The sequence below is a fragment of the Amblyomma mixtum genome, chromosome 5, assembly GCF_055824585.1.
Source record: "Amblyomma mixtum isolate Tamu chromosome 5, ASM5582458v1, whole genome shotgun sequence".
NCBI classification, from domain to species: Eukaryota; Metazoa; Arthropoda; class Arachnida; order Ixodida; family Ixodidae; genus Amblyomma; species Amblyomma mixtum.
The window spans coordinates 150,325,230-150,341,710 of NC_143016.1; the positions used below are offsets into that span (position 1 = coordinate 150,325,230).

The 16,481-nt window shown below is 47.9% G+C and overlaps 1 protein-coding gene across 3 annotated transcripts in view; it reads left to right on the plus strand.

Annotated features, from left to right (window-relative positions):
- Positions 1 to 16,481, plus strand: part of LOC149344139 (cytochrome P450 3A5-like) — a 61,135-nt gene that overhangs the window by 39,311 nt on the left and 5,343 nt on the right. For all 3 annotated transcript variants that reach the window (XM_089546159.1, XM_089546160.1, XM_089546158.1), the window contains one exon: positions 15,215 to 15,306. In XM_089546159.1, the coding sequence (XP_089402285.1) occupies positions 15,215 to 15,306 (92 nt within the window). The remainder of the gene's footprint in view (positions 1 to 15,214; positions 15,307 to 16,481) is intronic.

Here is a 16,481-nt window from a genome sequence, read left to right on the forward strand (position 1 = left end):
TGGCCTGGTCTCTATCGTTCCGTCAAGCGTTACGTGGCCGCTTGCGACCTGTGTCAACGTCGGAAAAGGCCCTCCACTTTGCCTGCCGGTCTTCTGCAACCCATCGACATACCTCCGGAACCTTTTCACCGTGTTGGCCTCGACCTTCTTGGCCCTTTTCCGACGTCCCTCTCCGGCAAAAAGTGGATCGCTGTCGCAACTGATTATACCACTCGGTACGCCATCACGCTTGCTTTGCCGTGTAGCTGCGCTACCGATGTTGCCGATTTTCTTCTGCAAGACGTCATCCTTCACCACGGCGCCCCTCGTCAACTGCTCACCGACCGCGGTCGTTATTTTCTATCCAGAGTAGTTCACGACATTCTTCGTTCGTGTGACACGCAGCACCAGCTCGCTACAGCTTACCACCCACAAACCAATGGGCTTACGGAAAGGTTCAACCGCACGCTCACCGACATGTTAGCCATGTACGTATCGCCAGACCACCGAGATTGGGACGCAGCCTTGCCTTATGTGACATTTGCATATAACTCTTCCCTTCATGACAGAACAGGCTATTCTCCTTTCTACCTTATGTTTGGTAGGCATCCCACCTTGCCTTTGGACACACTCATGCCGCCTTCTTCAGGCCCAACCACTGCTTACGCTCGGGACGCCATATCCCAGGCCACTCTGGCGCGCCAAATAGCACGTAGTAGGCTCCAAGCCTCTCAAGTTTCCCAGAAGTCAGCCTACGACCGCCGTTACCAGGCCGTCGAATTTACCCCAGGATCACTCGCCCTTCTCTGGACGCCCACTCGCAGCGTCGGTCTCTCCGAGAAGCTCCTTTCGCACTACCGTGGCCCTTACCGTGTCGTGCGCCGTGTTACCGACGTGAACTATGAAATTGCTCCCCTTGAAACCTCGCCATCGTCCTCTGGCGCCACCACCGACATCGTCCACGTCTGTCGCCTTAAACCTTATCACGACGCTCATACGTCGCCGCCCTGACGCCGAGACGGCGTTTCAGCAGCCGGGGGTCCTGAAGCGGGTAGACGACGACGACAAAGAGCGATGGCACGAGTGGGAAGAGTAGAAGACGACAACGAAGTTCGGACTGTGTTCTCGGTGCCGCTCACAGCTGTTCTTTTCGGTTTGTAAATATTTGTAAATATATTCTTTCCCGCAACAATATATATATATATATTGCCACATTCCTGGGCACTCTCGTGGCGCCGTCTCCCGGCCGAACTGCCTTGACCGCTATTCTGGCTAGCCTTAGCCATGATGGCGGGCAGTGCTTCTTCGTCGTCGTCTTTTCTGTGTGGTGCCCTCGAGAGTCCGCTGCTGCCTGGTGCTTCACAGTAAAGCGTGTCCGTCCTGGCAGTCCCGACTGTCTAGCCGTGACATATTTGGTGGAGCCGTGCTGGGTAACGTCCCATGTATACTGACTCCGAAGAGGCCTTTGAAGCCAGTTCTGAGGGCGTAGACACAACCCCCGTCCACAAAGCGAGCCGCCGCCTGCTAGGCCTACAGCCAGAGTTCAGCGGCCTGACAAAACCAAGGAAGATGACATCAACCACTGGTAGCCAAACCACTCAACGTTTTGGAGCTGATGCTCCGTTCGTGCTCCACGCGCCCCGGTCACCGCCAACGTTCCACGGAGACAGGTTTGAAGACGCTGAAGATTGGTTTGCCAGTTTCGACCGTGTTGCAGCCTTCAACTAGTGGGACGGTGATCGGAAGTTGAGGAATGTCTACTTCGCGCTAGAGGACTCGGCAAAGATCTGGTTCGAGAACCACGAGACCTCTTTTGCCACCTGGGAGGTTTTTCGGCGTGAATTGCTCGCGACATTCGGCAACAGTGAAAGAAAAGAGAAGGCTGAAGTCGCTCTGCACTCCCGGTCGCAGCAGCCAAATGAGAGCGTCACCATGTTCGTTGAGGACATGATGCGTCTCTGCAATCGAACCGACCCTGCTATGGCCGAGGCCAAGAAAGTGCGGCATCTAATGCGGGGTGTCAAGGAGCAGCTCTTTGCTGGACTTGTCCGCGACCCTCCAAGGACAGTGGCCGATTTCACAAGGGAGGCAATGAGCATGGAGCGCTCCTTGCAGGAACGCGGCGCGCAGTACGGCCGGCAGGCTAGTATGCCAACCGCTCAAACCTGCACGCCTACGACGCTGCCCGCAGAGGATCTTCGAGAGCTCGTCAGGAGCATTGTTCGCGAAGAACTAGCGAAACTCCGCTTCGAAGCCCCACAGCCCAGCGTCGCTGTACTGTCGGACGTGGTGCGGGATGAAATCCGGCGAGTGGTGCAGCCAGCACCAGTGGTTCCGGAGCCGCAGCCCTACATCATGACTTACAGCGAAGCACTTCGACGGCCTGCGGCAGTGGCAAAAGCTTTTTCACCTGTGCCGGCTTCCACGTCCAGCTGTGCCCACCACCGTGCCGCAGGAATTCAGGCCCGCCATGCGTAAAGCCGACGTGTGGCGTACGCCGAGGAACCGGCCACTCTGCTACCACTGCGGTGAGCCCGGTTATATCCTGCGCCACTGCCCCTACCGTCGAATGGGTTTAAGGGGTTTTGCTTCGGACGCTCCTCGCCCACGCTACGGCGAGAGACCTCAGGAGATAGAACAGTACCTGACTTCCAACCTGCAGGCTCCGACCGTGCCGCAACGTCAGTCTCGATCCCCATCGCCACGGAGATTCTCTTCTCCCAGCCGTCCATCAACCTCTGGCGAATTCAGAGGCATGTCCCCACGGCGAGAAAACTGAAGACGGCGTCCTCCGGGGGTAGGGCCGCCGCGGCTGGAAAGAGACAAGAGCCTCCACTCGACGATTTGCAGCGACTACGAGACCAACGACCACCTGACCCGACGAGCCCACCGACGAAGAGCCAGCGATTGGCTTCAACGGATATACCAGTAACCGCCCATAATTTAGAAATAACCGCACTAGTGGATGCCGGCGCTGATTTCTCTGTGATAAGCAGCCGGCTAGCCACGACCCTCAGGAAGGTTTTGACACCTTGGACTGGGCCGCAGATCCGCACAGCCGGCGGCCATGTTGTGACGCCGACCGGCGTCTGCGAATTCAGATCCGCGGGGTCACTTTCCCCGGCTGCTTTGCTGTGCTTCCTGAGTGCTCTAAAGATCTGATACTCGATTTGGATTTCCTCCGGGAATACGGGGCTGTCATCGACTTTAAGGAGTTCATCGTCTCGTTCGCCGCACACCGCACTGTTGCCGACGAACCCCAGCAACGCAGGACTAAGTTGCGGGTCTGCGATGATGACGTGGTGATTCCGTCGAGAACCAGCATGTTAGTGACTGTGGAGTGCGATGACAGCGCCGGCACCCATGGTATCGCTGAAGCCAACATGTCACTGCTCCTGGGTCGGCAAGTGTTCAGTTCAGTTCAGTTTATTTACCTTAAAGGCCCCCTTGTATCGGGGGTATTACATAAGGGGTGGGATTTTAATGAAATGAGCAAACAAAACATCGAATATTATTCAGCACTGAAGGTGATCGGTTACATGTTCTTGAAAAGTAGAGGATGAAGCGATGTTGACGATGTTAGGGGGTAGGCCGTTCCAGTCCGTTGCTGCTCGAAAGAAAAATGAAGCGGAAAAGGTGGCAGTATGCGATGGCGGCCGGGCAACTTGTAGGGGATGACTGGTGCGGTGAGATATGCGTGCGGCAGCTGTGATATACGGTGACCGATTGAGGGAAGAATGAAATAATTTGTGATAAAGGGTGAGACTTGAAATGCGACGACAGAACGAAAGGGGCGGTAGTCCTGATAATGCTTTCAATGAAGAAATGCTGACGTCATATGAGTATGCAGAGTGGATGAATCGAGTGGCACGGTTTTGGACAGCTTCTAATGCATTAATTAAATAAGTTTGGGGCGGGCTCCATATGGCAGAGGCGTGTTCTAATTTTGGTCTGATGAGCGATTTATATGCGAGCAATTTTACGTGTTGAGGGGCAAGGCGGAGATGGCGCTTGAGAAAACCAAGTGTTTTATTCGATGCTGAAATGATGTTGCCAATATGGGTGCGCCAAGATAAATCACAAGACAAGGTGACTCCTAGATACTTATAAGATGATACTGAATTAATCGAGGTGTTAGAAATGGAATATTGGAAGCGATGCGGGCTATGGCGACGAGAGAAGGATAAGAGTTTGCATTTATTAGGATTTAGGGACATGAGCCAGTTGTTACATCAATTAAGTACGCTGTTAAGATCGGTTTGAAGACTAAGTTGATCACTAGAGTTACTAATAGTGCGGTAAATAACACAGTCGTCAGCAAACATTCGAATACTGCAGGAAACGTGGTCAGGTAAATCATTAATATATATTAAAAAGAGTAATGGACCGAGTACAGATCCTTGCGGAACGCCTGATGTAACCGGGAGGCTGTTAGACAGGTGGCCGTTAGCAAACACTGATTGAGAACGATTAGTGAGAAACTGCTCAATCCACTGTAGTATGTTAGGATGTAAGTTCAGCTGTGCAAGTTTCACTAATAAACGACGGTGGGGAATTTTATCAAAAGCTTTCGCAAAATCTAGAAATATAGCATCAGTCTGTTACGGTCAAGATTAGTGTGCAAGTCGTGAAGGAACAACGCTAATTGGGTTTCACAAGAGAGGCCCTTACGAAACCCATGTTGTGAAGAATGGAAGAAATCATTTGAGTCTAAGAAATTTATAATTTGAGAGTGGATGACATGTTCCATGATTTTGCAGGGTACGCTAGTTAATGAAATGGGGCGATAATTCATGGGGGAGTCTCTGTTACCTGATTTGTGGACTGGAACGACCTTCCCCGTTTTCCAGTCATCTGGAATGATCCCTGAAGAGAGCGATTGCGAAAAAATCAAAGATAAGTAGGCTGCACATGTTGATTTCACATTTTTAAGCAGTTTTGTATTAATCATGTCCATACCAGCTGATGATGAGAGTTTCATGTTATCAATTATGGAAGCGATACCATCTGCGAAGAATGTGATAGCTGGCATGATGGCTTCTGTGTTGAGCGATGGTAACTGTGAAGGCATATCAAATTCACTCGTGAAAACAGATGCAAATGCGTTATTAAATATTTCTGCGCATTCATGGTCAGTAACCGCTTCGTGCAAGTCGTTAGTGAGTGTAATATCATGAGTGTGCTTAGGATTTAAAACCTGCCAGAATTGTCTAGGATTGCTGATTAGTAGCTTCGGTAAGTCAGTGTGATAAAATGAGCGCCTGGCGCTACGAACTGCAAGTAAGTATGATTTCTCAGATGCAAGGTATTTTTCCCAAGTGGCTTGATTATCAGTGTGTTTGGCTGTACGAAACAGGCGTTTCTTCTTGTTTTCTAGACGTTTTAGATGCTTAGTAAACCATGGCTTATTGCGGTTATTTTGGAAAGATACCCTGGGGATAAACATATTAGAGAGCACATTTAACTTATTTTTGAATATCAACCAATTTTCGTGAACAGAGTGAGTGTCGAATGTGGATTGGTACTCTGAAAAAAACATGTTAAGGTCTTCAGTTATTGCACCGTAATTCCCTTTATCGTAAAGATTTATTGTTTTTCTGGATGGGTGCTTCTGAGCTGGGGTAAATGAAAATAGAGCATGTAAGATTTTATGGTCGCTGATTTCAGGAAGATAACTAATGGATGATAGGTACTCAGGGCTATTAGTTAGTATTAGGTCAAGGGTATTTGCGGTTGCATGCGTGACGCGAGTTGGTTCCGAGACTAACTGTGTGAGGTTAAAATTTAAACAGACATCAATGAAGTTCTTGGCCTCTGTATTGCATGTTAATGAGGAAGTGCCGCTGTGTGTGTTAATGAGGAAGTGTGTGTCGCTCGCGGGCTTATAGAATTGAACAAAAAGCGAGCCGAGCTTTTGATCACAAATTTCGGTTGTGAACCCCAACGTTTAGCGGCCAACACAACGATTGCTTATTTTGAAGAACTCGGGGAATGCGCCGGAGAGTACTCGCTGACGGGGGCTACGAAATCAGTAGAGTCAACGAATGCTCCTGTTAAACTCGACGTGAATCCGAATCTCCTGCCTAGTGAAAAACGCAATCTGCAGACTGTCCTTGACTTTTTCCGGGACTGTTTTGCGTCAGCCTCCAGAGTTAGACAAACCCCGATAACAAAACACCGAATTATAGTCGACGACAGCCAGAGACCATTACGCCAGTCGCCGTACCGTTTATCTTCAAAGGAACGAGACGCAATTCGAAAGCAAGTTCAAGAAATGCTCCAGGACGACGTGATCCAGCCATCTAAGAGCCCGTGGGCGTCGCCTGTGGTCCTAGTTGCAAAGAAAGATGGGACCCTGCGGTTTTGTGTTTATTATCGACGCCTGAACAAAGTAACTAAGAAAGACGTTTATCCTTTGCCGCTCATTGATGACTCCCTCGACCGCCTGCGCCACACCAAATACTTTTCATCACTCGATTTACGCAGCGGCTACTGGCAAATAGAGGTGGACGAACGTGACCGGGAGAAGACAGAATTTATTACCCCGGACTGTTTATACGAATTCAGGGTGCTCCCTTTCGGTCTATGCTCGGCTCCGGCAACTTTCCAACGGATGATGGACACTGTGCTTTCAGACCTGAAATGGCAGTCCTGCCTCATGTACTTGGATGATGTCATCTTCTCCGACACTTTCGAGGCACACCTCAGCCGCTTACGCGCTGTTTTCGAAGCTATCCGTTCAGCCGGTCTCTCCCTTAAGCCAGAAAAATGTCACTTCGCTTTCGAGGAGCTGAAGTTTTTAGGCCACATTGTGAGCGCCAAGGGTGTTAGCCCAGACCCCGACAAGACTGCCGCCGTCGCTGCTTTTCCCATGCCTGCTGACAAGCGAAGTGTGCGCCGTTTTCTGGGTCTCTGCGCCTATTATCGGCGTTTTGTGAAGAACTTCTCCCGAATTGCGGAGCCCCTTACCCGCCTCACCAAAGATAACGAATAGTTCTTCTGGGGTCGGGAGCAACAACATGCCTTCGAAGAGCTACGCACGCGTCTTCAAAGTACACCCATACTTTGGCACTTCGACGAGGCAGCTGGCACAGAACTGCACACAGACGCGAGTAACGTTGGCCTTGGTGCGGTTCTTGTACAGTGGCAGGATGGTGTCGAACGCGTAATCGCTTACGCAAGCTGCACGTTATCATGATCTGAGCTGAACTATTCCACCACCGAAAAAGAATGCCTAGTTATTGTGTGGGCAGTAAATTTCGCCCCTATTTGTATGGCCGCCCTTTCCGAGTGGTGAGCGACCACCACTCGCTGTGTTGGTTGGCAAGTCTCAAGGATCCTTCAGGGCGACTCGCACGCTGGAGCCTCCGACTGCAGGAATTTGATGTCACCATTGTGTATAAATCAGGGCAAAAGCACAGTGATGCAGATTGTTTGTCCCGTGTCCACTTCCAACCAACAGCGCGGACCTCGACGACGATTCCCTTTTCCTTGGGGTCATCTCCGCTTCCGACTTGGCTCAACGCCAACGAGACAACACTGAATTACGGTCCCTGATTGACTATCTCGAAGGAAGCGCTCGGAATCCGCCCCGCATCTTTTCACGCGGCCTGTCATCATTCTGTTAACGGGACGGCATCCTGTACAAAAGGACCTATGGGCCGACGGAGGCTGTCTATCTGCTCGTTATACCTAATCCCTTTCGTGATGAAGTCTTGCAGGCGTGCCACGATGACCCTTCCTCTGGTCACCTTGGTTTCTCCCGAACTTTGGCACGCATACGACAAAAGTATTACTGGCCCAAGCTTGCGGTGGTTGTGAAACGCTACGTCCGAACTTGTCGCGAGTGTCAGCCTCGCAAGACGTCGTCTACTAAGCCGGCCGGACTACTGCAGCCTATTGATACACCACACGTTCCTTTCTACCAAGTCGGCATGGATTTACTCCGCCCCTTTCCGGAGTCTTCGCTGGGTAACCGGTACATTGCGGTCGCCACCGACTACCTGAGTCGATACTGTGAGACGAAAGCTCTTCCCGGTTTAACAGCTGCGGAAATTGCCGCCTTCTTCATGCACAACATCGTGCTTCGTCATGGCGCACCCACGGTGGTTATAACTGACAGAGGGACGGCCTTTACCTCGGCGCTGACAGAGGAAGTTATGCGGCTCAGCGGCACCAGCCACCGACGAACAACAGCTTATCACCCGCAAACTAATGGACTCACAGAGCGCCTAAATAAGACGATCGCCGACATGCTTTCTATGTATGTCGACGACGACCACCGCAACTGGGATGCAGTACTCCCTTACGTAACTTTCGCATATAACACTGCGCTGCAAGAGACGACTCACTTCACACCGTTTCGCTTAGTACATGGTCGCGAAGCCACGACTATGCTCGACGCAATGCTTCTTCCTGGTAGTGTAAGCACCGCTGTCGTGGGGGCCGACCGCTTTGTTCACGAAGCTGAGGCCGCCCGCCAACTTGCTCGGCAACATATCCGGCATCAACGAGCAAAAGACGCTCACCGTTACAACCATCGCCACAGTGATGTCACTTACCAGCCCGGAGAAAACGTTTCGGTGTGGAGCCCAATCCGCCAATGAGGGCGCTCTGAAAAGCTGCTTCGGCGGTACTTTGGCCCCTATAAAGTGATACGCCAACTCGGCGAGGTAAACTATGAAGTTCTCCCTCAAGGAACTATTCGTTCTTCTAGACGACCAACGTCCGAAGTTGTGCATGTCGCACGAAGGAAGCCTTACCACGCCCGCTAGCAGCTCACTCGTCTTTACGTGCGGGCGCCGAAGACTACGGTGTTCAGCGTGCGTGCCCGTCGAGATGGCGGTCGGCCAGAACCACCTCATGGAATCCCACACTCGCCCTGCTGTCTAACCACAACACGCTGCCGCTTGAATACTCCGTCGGACAGACTCGGTTTCGGGAACGCTCAACGACCGCGTGCTGCGCGAACTGGAAGTAGCAGATGTCCGGACGACTGAGAGCTGTCTCTCCCTCCTCGCATACGAGATCAAAACAGCCGAGACAGTGGATTCCGCGCCCGTCGACGATAACTGCTACATGCACCAGGACTACTGCCCCTCTGCACGGGCGCCCCATGAACAGCAGGTGTTCGTGTGCCAAAAATCCCGTGCCCGGGGGAGCCGCCGTTGGTCCACACGACCTGCCGCGCCGAGGGCGGCGCTTTCCAGAGGGGGGGAGCAATGCCACATTCCTGGGCACTCTCGTGGCGCCGTCTCCCGGCCGAATTGCCTTGACCGCTATTCTGACTAGCTTTAGCCATGGTGGCGGGCAGTGCTTCTTCGTCGTCGTCTTTTCTGTGTGGTGCCCTCGGGAGTCCGCTGCTGCCTGGTGCTTCACAGTAAAGCGTGTCCTGGCCGTCCCGACTGTCTAGCCGTAACAATATATATATATATATATATATATATATATATATATATATATATATATATACAGCGTTCGCTGTTTACGAGAAAGCATTTAACTAAGTAGAAACCTCAGCTGTCATGCAGCCATTGTGCAATCTGGGTGTAGAAGAGTTATGTGCAAATATTGGAAGATGTCTATAACGACTGCACAGCTACCATAGTCATCCGTAAAGTCAGCAATAAAATTCCAATAAGGAAGGTTGTCAGGCAGGGACACACAATCTCGCCAATGCCATTCGCAGCCTGTTTACAGAACGTATTCCGATGGCTGAATTGGGAACAGTTGGGGTTAAGTTAACCTAGATTACCTAAGTAATCTGCGATCCGCCGATCGCATGGCCTTCCTATGTCAATCAGGACATGAACAGCAAAGCATGATCAATGAGTTAGGCAGGCAGAGTACAATGGTGGGCCTAAAAATTAAACATGAGGAAACCAAAGTAATGTTCAACAGTCTAGCACTGAAACTCCAGTTTACTATCGGTAGCGAGGTGCTGGTCTACTTGAATGAATGAATGAATGAATGAATGAATGAATGAATGAATGAATGAATGAATGAATGAATGAATGAATGAATGAATGAATGAATGAATGAATGAATGAATGAATGATTATTTTCGACAGAAATACAAAAAACGTCTGTCGAGGAGGCTGAAAAAAAGGCAACGAATGCCTGACTAAGTGTCAGCCCCCTTTCTGAAAACACAAAACACTCGAGCAACAGGGGGTAAGAAAAATTACATAAAGTATATACATACACTTAAAATGGAAGGTAAGTAACATGGAATCAATAATAAAAACAGTGAACGCAAGTTACACTTTCAAGGAAAACAATCACAGCTGAATAGATAACAGGTACAAGTTCACTTTTTTTTTTGAAGTTTCCTAGAGATGGCGATTCGTTTACAATACTGAGGATGGTAGGATGATGATTTAGGAAATCTGGAATTATAAAAGATAGCTTTTGCATACCATAGTTTGTCCTTATCTTGCCTGTGTTGTATATAGTGTGTCTTGTATTATATGTGTGCTCTTTTGGAAGGTATGTTTTGAAAAAGGCGCTTTCATTATGGCTGATCTCTCGAAATATTACAATAGCTGTTTTTTTTTTGTTAATAAGATTTTGTATTGTTAATGTAGTATTCTTCTTGAAAAGAGGCGCAGAATGACTTCTATAGGGCGCATTTTCAACGACACGTATCATACGTTTCTGCAAGGTTAGCAAGCTGTCGATGTTAGTTTTCGTCGTGGTACCCCAGACAGATAAACAGTATTGGAGGCGCGAATGTACTAGGCTATAGTACAACTGTTTTTTTAATCGAGAAGGAAAGAGATGCTTTAGTTTATTAATAATGCCGATGGATCGTGCAATGTTGGTTTTCACGCTGTCGACGTGGGCGGTCCAGTTTAAGTTTTCTTCAAACGTAACACCAAGGAACTTATGACAAGTGGAGCGCTGGACGACTTCATCACGGAATTTTATTACTATGCTGTCATCAATGCACTTGTTACGAGGGCGAAAGGCAACGTATTTTGTCTTTTTAATGTTTAGTTCTAACTTATTTACTCGAAGCCATTCTGAAAGATTACCGAGCCAGATATTTGTTTCTTGTTGGAGAGCATACAAGTTTTCGCCAGAAAAAAAAAACATTAGTGTCATCAGCGTATATAATTATGTCAGGTGTTAGGGGCACGTTTGTAATGTCATTAATGTATAAGAGAAAAAGAAGCGGCCCCAGAATGGACCCCTGCGGAACACAGAATTTAATTTCACCAAGTGATGATTTGTGGTGATGAATGTCGGTATACTGCAGTCGATTCGTTAAGTAGTTTTTAACTAAGTTAAGAGCGGTACCTCTGATCCCATACTCATTTAACTTTCGAAACAAGATATCATGCTTAATAGAATCAAACGCTTTTTTAAAGTCTAGAAATATTCCTATTGTATACAACTTGTCTTCAAAATTACTTATTATTTTTTCTTTAATGTTTAGCAGCGCCGTTTCGGTACATTGGTGTTTCCGGAAACCGTACTGGTGGTCTGTTAAAATGCTGTTTCGGGTGCAGAAATTTAAAATCCTGTCATTAATAGCTTTCTCTACGACTTTTGAAAAAACTGGTAGAACTGAAATCGGCCTGTAGTTGTTCATTTCGTTTCTGTCTCCCCCTTTAAAAATTACCGTTACTCGTGCAACTTTTAACTCATCGGGAAATGAACGAGTACACATTATTAAATTACATATATGTGCCATAGGCTTACTAATAAGCGCCACCACAGCTTTTATTGGTTCTGCCTTTATGCAATCCAAACCACATGATGTGGAATTTTTTAACTTGGAGAATAAGCTACTTATTTCAGCTTCAACTGTTGGTACAAGAAACAGGGATTTTCTCATACTGCATGGAATATATGTCTGATAATTCGGGCTGTCAGAAACGAAAGCATTTGACGCACCACAATTTAAGAAGTGCTGATTAAACTTATCTGCCAACGCAGTCCCTGTGAATACGACACCGTTGTCAGTGAGCTCAGAAATTGAGCTGTGTTCACTGTGCGGGAGCAGATTATTAAATGATTTCCAGACTTTTTTTGGATCATTAAGAATATGAGTAAACTTATTCTCACAATAGCTCTCACGCGCCAGCTTGATGTCGCGGCTTAGCTTATTCCTTACCTTTTTGAATTCCGATAGGTATTCTGGTTGCCTTGTCTTTATGAAAGTGGTAAAAAGCCTATCTCGTTCTTTAATCCGTTTTAAAAGCGCGGTATCAACCCAAGGTTTTCTACATTTCTTGTTTCTTCTTGCTTGTCTAAGAGGGAATGCCTTGCAATAAAGTTCCTTGATTTTACTAACAAAAAGGCTGTACGCCTTAAGAGTATCCGTCAACGTGTATATCTCGGACCATTCGATTTTGCTCACTAATGCATGAAAATCAGCAATCGTGTTCTTCTTTATCAGTCTGTATTTTGAGTTGCTGTCCTTCTTGAGCTGCGGTCTTATTTTAGTCTCACGTGTGAAAAATAAGAATATCGGCATGTGATCGCTTACGTCAGTTGTGAGGACACCCGATTCTAATTCAGTTGTTCGCGTCGTGAAACATAAGTCAAGTAGCCTCTCAGAACCATTCGTCACTCTGGTTGGAACATTGAACACATTTTCATAGCCAAAGGAAATGAATACATCCAAAAACATCTGTTTGGCACGTTCTAGAGAAAGCAGATTAATGTTGAAATCACCTGTGACAATGAGGGGATAACCCAGTTGTGTACAAAATTCCAACATGCATTCGAGAAAATCTAGTAAGATGGATACAGCACCGGAAGGAGGCCTGTAAATAACCACAAATATTGTGTTCGCACACTTGAGCATGAGAGATTCGAAGTGCTCTTGTATGACAGAAAACTCAGAAATTACATCAAAACCGAGATCGTGTTTTACATAGAAAGCTACACCACCCCCTTTCCTACTTTTCCTGGAAACTGAGCAACACTTGTACCCTGAAAAGTGAACTGCATCGTAATCATCGCGAAACCATGTCTCAGAGAAAGCCAAGACATCAAATTCGTGCTCTAGGTCATCTAGGAGCATACAAACAGATTCGTGCTTGCTTTTTAAACTTTGGGCGTTCAAATGGAATAAGGACATCTGATTGTTGTTAGTTAACGCTATACTCTGCTTGAAAGAAAGCTTATTGTAGTACCTGCATCCTTGAAAAGGGATTGCCATCTTTGAAAATTAGCATAAAAATATATGCTGACGGGCTCTACCGTATCCTATCCAGATCTTCCATTGTGATAACTCTGATGACTCGGGAACGAGGACCACGACGCACAAAAAATTTCCCATTCTTGTGCCAAGCAAATTTGTACTCTTTTTCAGCCGCTCGCGTCTTCATATGCCAGAAAAGTTTTTTGTTCTGCGCTGTGAGATTTTCATTCAGGAAAATTTTTGAGTCTAATTCTTTCAGTTGAGCCTTTTTTCCAAGCCAAGCATCTCTCGTAGCGCGAGATGTAAAGCGAACCAGAACAGGCGGAACCTTCTCCGGTTTTTCAGTGCTGGGTTTCTCGTTTTCATCGTCTCCTGCACCAGTCCTGGACTTCAACGGAATTCGGTGAGCGGCTTCAATGTCATGTCCCGAAAGGTGGGGAAGCTCGAGATCGTCCGCCAGACAGTTTAGCTTTTCTAGCAGGTTTTCATTGATATGGTGGGGCAGACCATGCACTTCTAGATTGAGCCGCCTGCCATACTGGTCGAGGTCGTTTAATTCCTGCCTAAGTTTGTCAATTTCTTGGTCCTTTACGTCGACCTCAAGTTTTTCCACACGCTTTCGAAGGCTTGCAATATCTTCATTTTGCAGCTTCATCTCAATAATGACCTCATCATATTTTGTAGCCATTTCCTGCATTGCCTGCTCAACGCTAGTAACAGTTTCCTTTATTTCTTCTAGAGCGTCTAGCTTAACTTTCATTTCAAGTAGCACTGCAAGTTTGCGGTGTATTTCTGAAATTTCACTTGAAAGGTTCAGTTCCGTTACTTCATCGTAGTTTGTTGTGTTCTGACCGCTTCGGGTCTTGCCTGCTTTGCAAGTGGCGCATTTCCAGGATTTCAAGGCGGTTTCCGATTTTTTGCGGCAGGCGCTTAACGTCACCCCCGAGCAAGGGCCCAGATGATAACTATAATCGCATTCAGAGCACGATAGGTGTAATTCATCGTCCTGAAGCGCTTTGTTGCAAACGAGACAGTCCGACATGATAACAATTACTCGTCACGCCAAAAAACAGGTTCACTCAGCAGCAGTGGCAGCAATAGACGGAAAAGTACAAGGTGAAAAACAACCAACCTGCAACATGAGAAGTGCCGTCTTTGAAACAGGCCTGAACCACTCGGTACCGCCGCTGCCGACCACTGCTGCTGAGTGTGTGACTGCCTCCAGCGATGTCAGGTTTCTTTTGTTGCTCTCTTCTGGTGACGTCAGTGACGTCAGGGGTGCTGACGTCAGGGCGAAGTAATTTGCTGGCAGCCGGTAGATAAGATCCACGCCGCCAGAAATGGCAAAGGTGCGTCTAGCGATGGCGGAAGGAATCCTGCAACATGAGAAGTGCCGTCTTTGAAACAGGCCTGAACCACTCGGTACCGCCGCTGCCGACCACTGCTGCTGAGTGTGTGGAGGTAGGGAGGTAGTGAGCACTAGTCCGGATCTTGAGAGAGAAATAACTCTAGAAGAATCAGAGTGGGGTGAAGCGCATATGGCAAGTTCTCTCAGATCATGAATGGGAGTTTACCGATATCCCTTGAGAGAAAAATATACAACAGCTGTTTCTTACTGTAACGTTAAGAGATCAGAAACGGGCGGAGTGGGTGAGGGAATGAATGCGGGTTAATGACATAAATGTCGAAATGAATGAAAATAAATGCGCTTGGGCAGGGCATGCAATGCGAAGGCAAAGTAACCGCTGGCCATTTAGGGTAACGGAGTGGATTGCAAGAGAGCGCTAGCGCTGCATGGGGTGGCAGACCGTTACGTGGGCGGATGAGATTAAGATGTATGCGGGGATAGGGTGGCCGCAACTTGCAAAAAACAAGGTTAATTGGAGAGACATAGGAGAGGCCTTGGCCCTGCGGTGGATGTAGTCAGGCTGATGATGATAATGAGCACAGATATCTGAATTTGGCCTAGTTACCCAAATCGGCTGATATACTTTTTTTACGTGCGTTCATTTTATGGGTTAAAGCTTCATTAAAAAAGCTTTCTTTACACTGTTATGTGATGTGTGTCTCGTTTCACAGGGCGATCACCCCGACCTGGACGCCGTAACGAGGCTCAAGTACTTGCACTGCGTTGTATCCGAGTCTCTTCGCATGTATCCTCCTGCTGCGCGGTAAGGCTTGCTTGAATGCAGCTATGTACGCGCTTCCAAAGGTTAACAACGCCACGAGAGCGTCGCCCTTTCTCTTGATCAGAGCCCTTTAAAGGAGCAGACGGGCGAACTCCGCGAGAGTGGCTGCATGTGTGCGAAGCTCAAGCTGGGGCGACGAAGGCGTGATGGTAATAAAAGAAATGGAAAGGTGAACACGGCGTTTACTCATACAGCGCTACGAAAACTGCCCTATTCAGTTTCTTACGGTGCAAATGATATTATTAAGTACTCGGCGCGTGTCCTGTTCCGGTGCAACGCCTCCCACCCCAGGACCGTCGATTTCCGATTCTTTGTGCTGAAAGCCACAAAATTGTTGCTTACCTGATATGGTTACCAAGCTATCCGCTATATCGTTCTTCAAACGGACGAAGCTGTGACTTTCAGGCTGCCCTTATGTTAGGCTAACGCCTTTCGGACTTGCCGCGATAGAACATCTGAGTTATACTGCTTGATTATTTCAAAGGGCTTTGTTAGTACCTCCATTCAACATCTATTTCAGTTAGTTGAACCCCGAGCTACGCTTTTCGAAGTCAGATGTTCCGGGCGCTCTATTGAGCACTCGATGAAAAGACGCAACTAGACATAACAACGTAAACTACTCAAAATTACGCGCTCAGTAAAAATTATTTACTTAACTTCTTGGGCGTATATTATTTATTGACATGAATGTTCAATAAAGGTTTTATCAGGTACACGTACCAAAGCGACTTAGCCTAGGAGGGAGGCCATAGTGGGGTGCTCGAGATAACTTCTAGCATCCGGGGTTCTTTAATGTGCGCTGATATCGCACAGTAGACGGGCATCTAGCATTTGGCCGCCATGAAAATGCGGCTGCGGCGGTCGCGGTCGACCCCGCCTGTGTCAGGTCAGCAGCCGAACACTATAAACACTGAGCCGTCGCGGCGGCTCTCTGGAATAGAAGCGTAAACATGTTTAAGCGTTGTAACTAAACTGTGCCCCATAGAGAAACTTTCTTCGTGAAAATGCCTGTTCATTTTTTTACTAAAGCCTTACCTGTTCAATTCGGACAACAATGACAAACTTCGTGCGGCTTTAATGTGCATTCAACTGACAGCAGTGGAGGAGTTTTCTGCGCACTCGTATGGTGACCCACGTTCGGCTAGCTGCCAATGGTG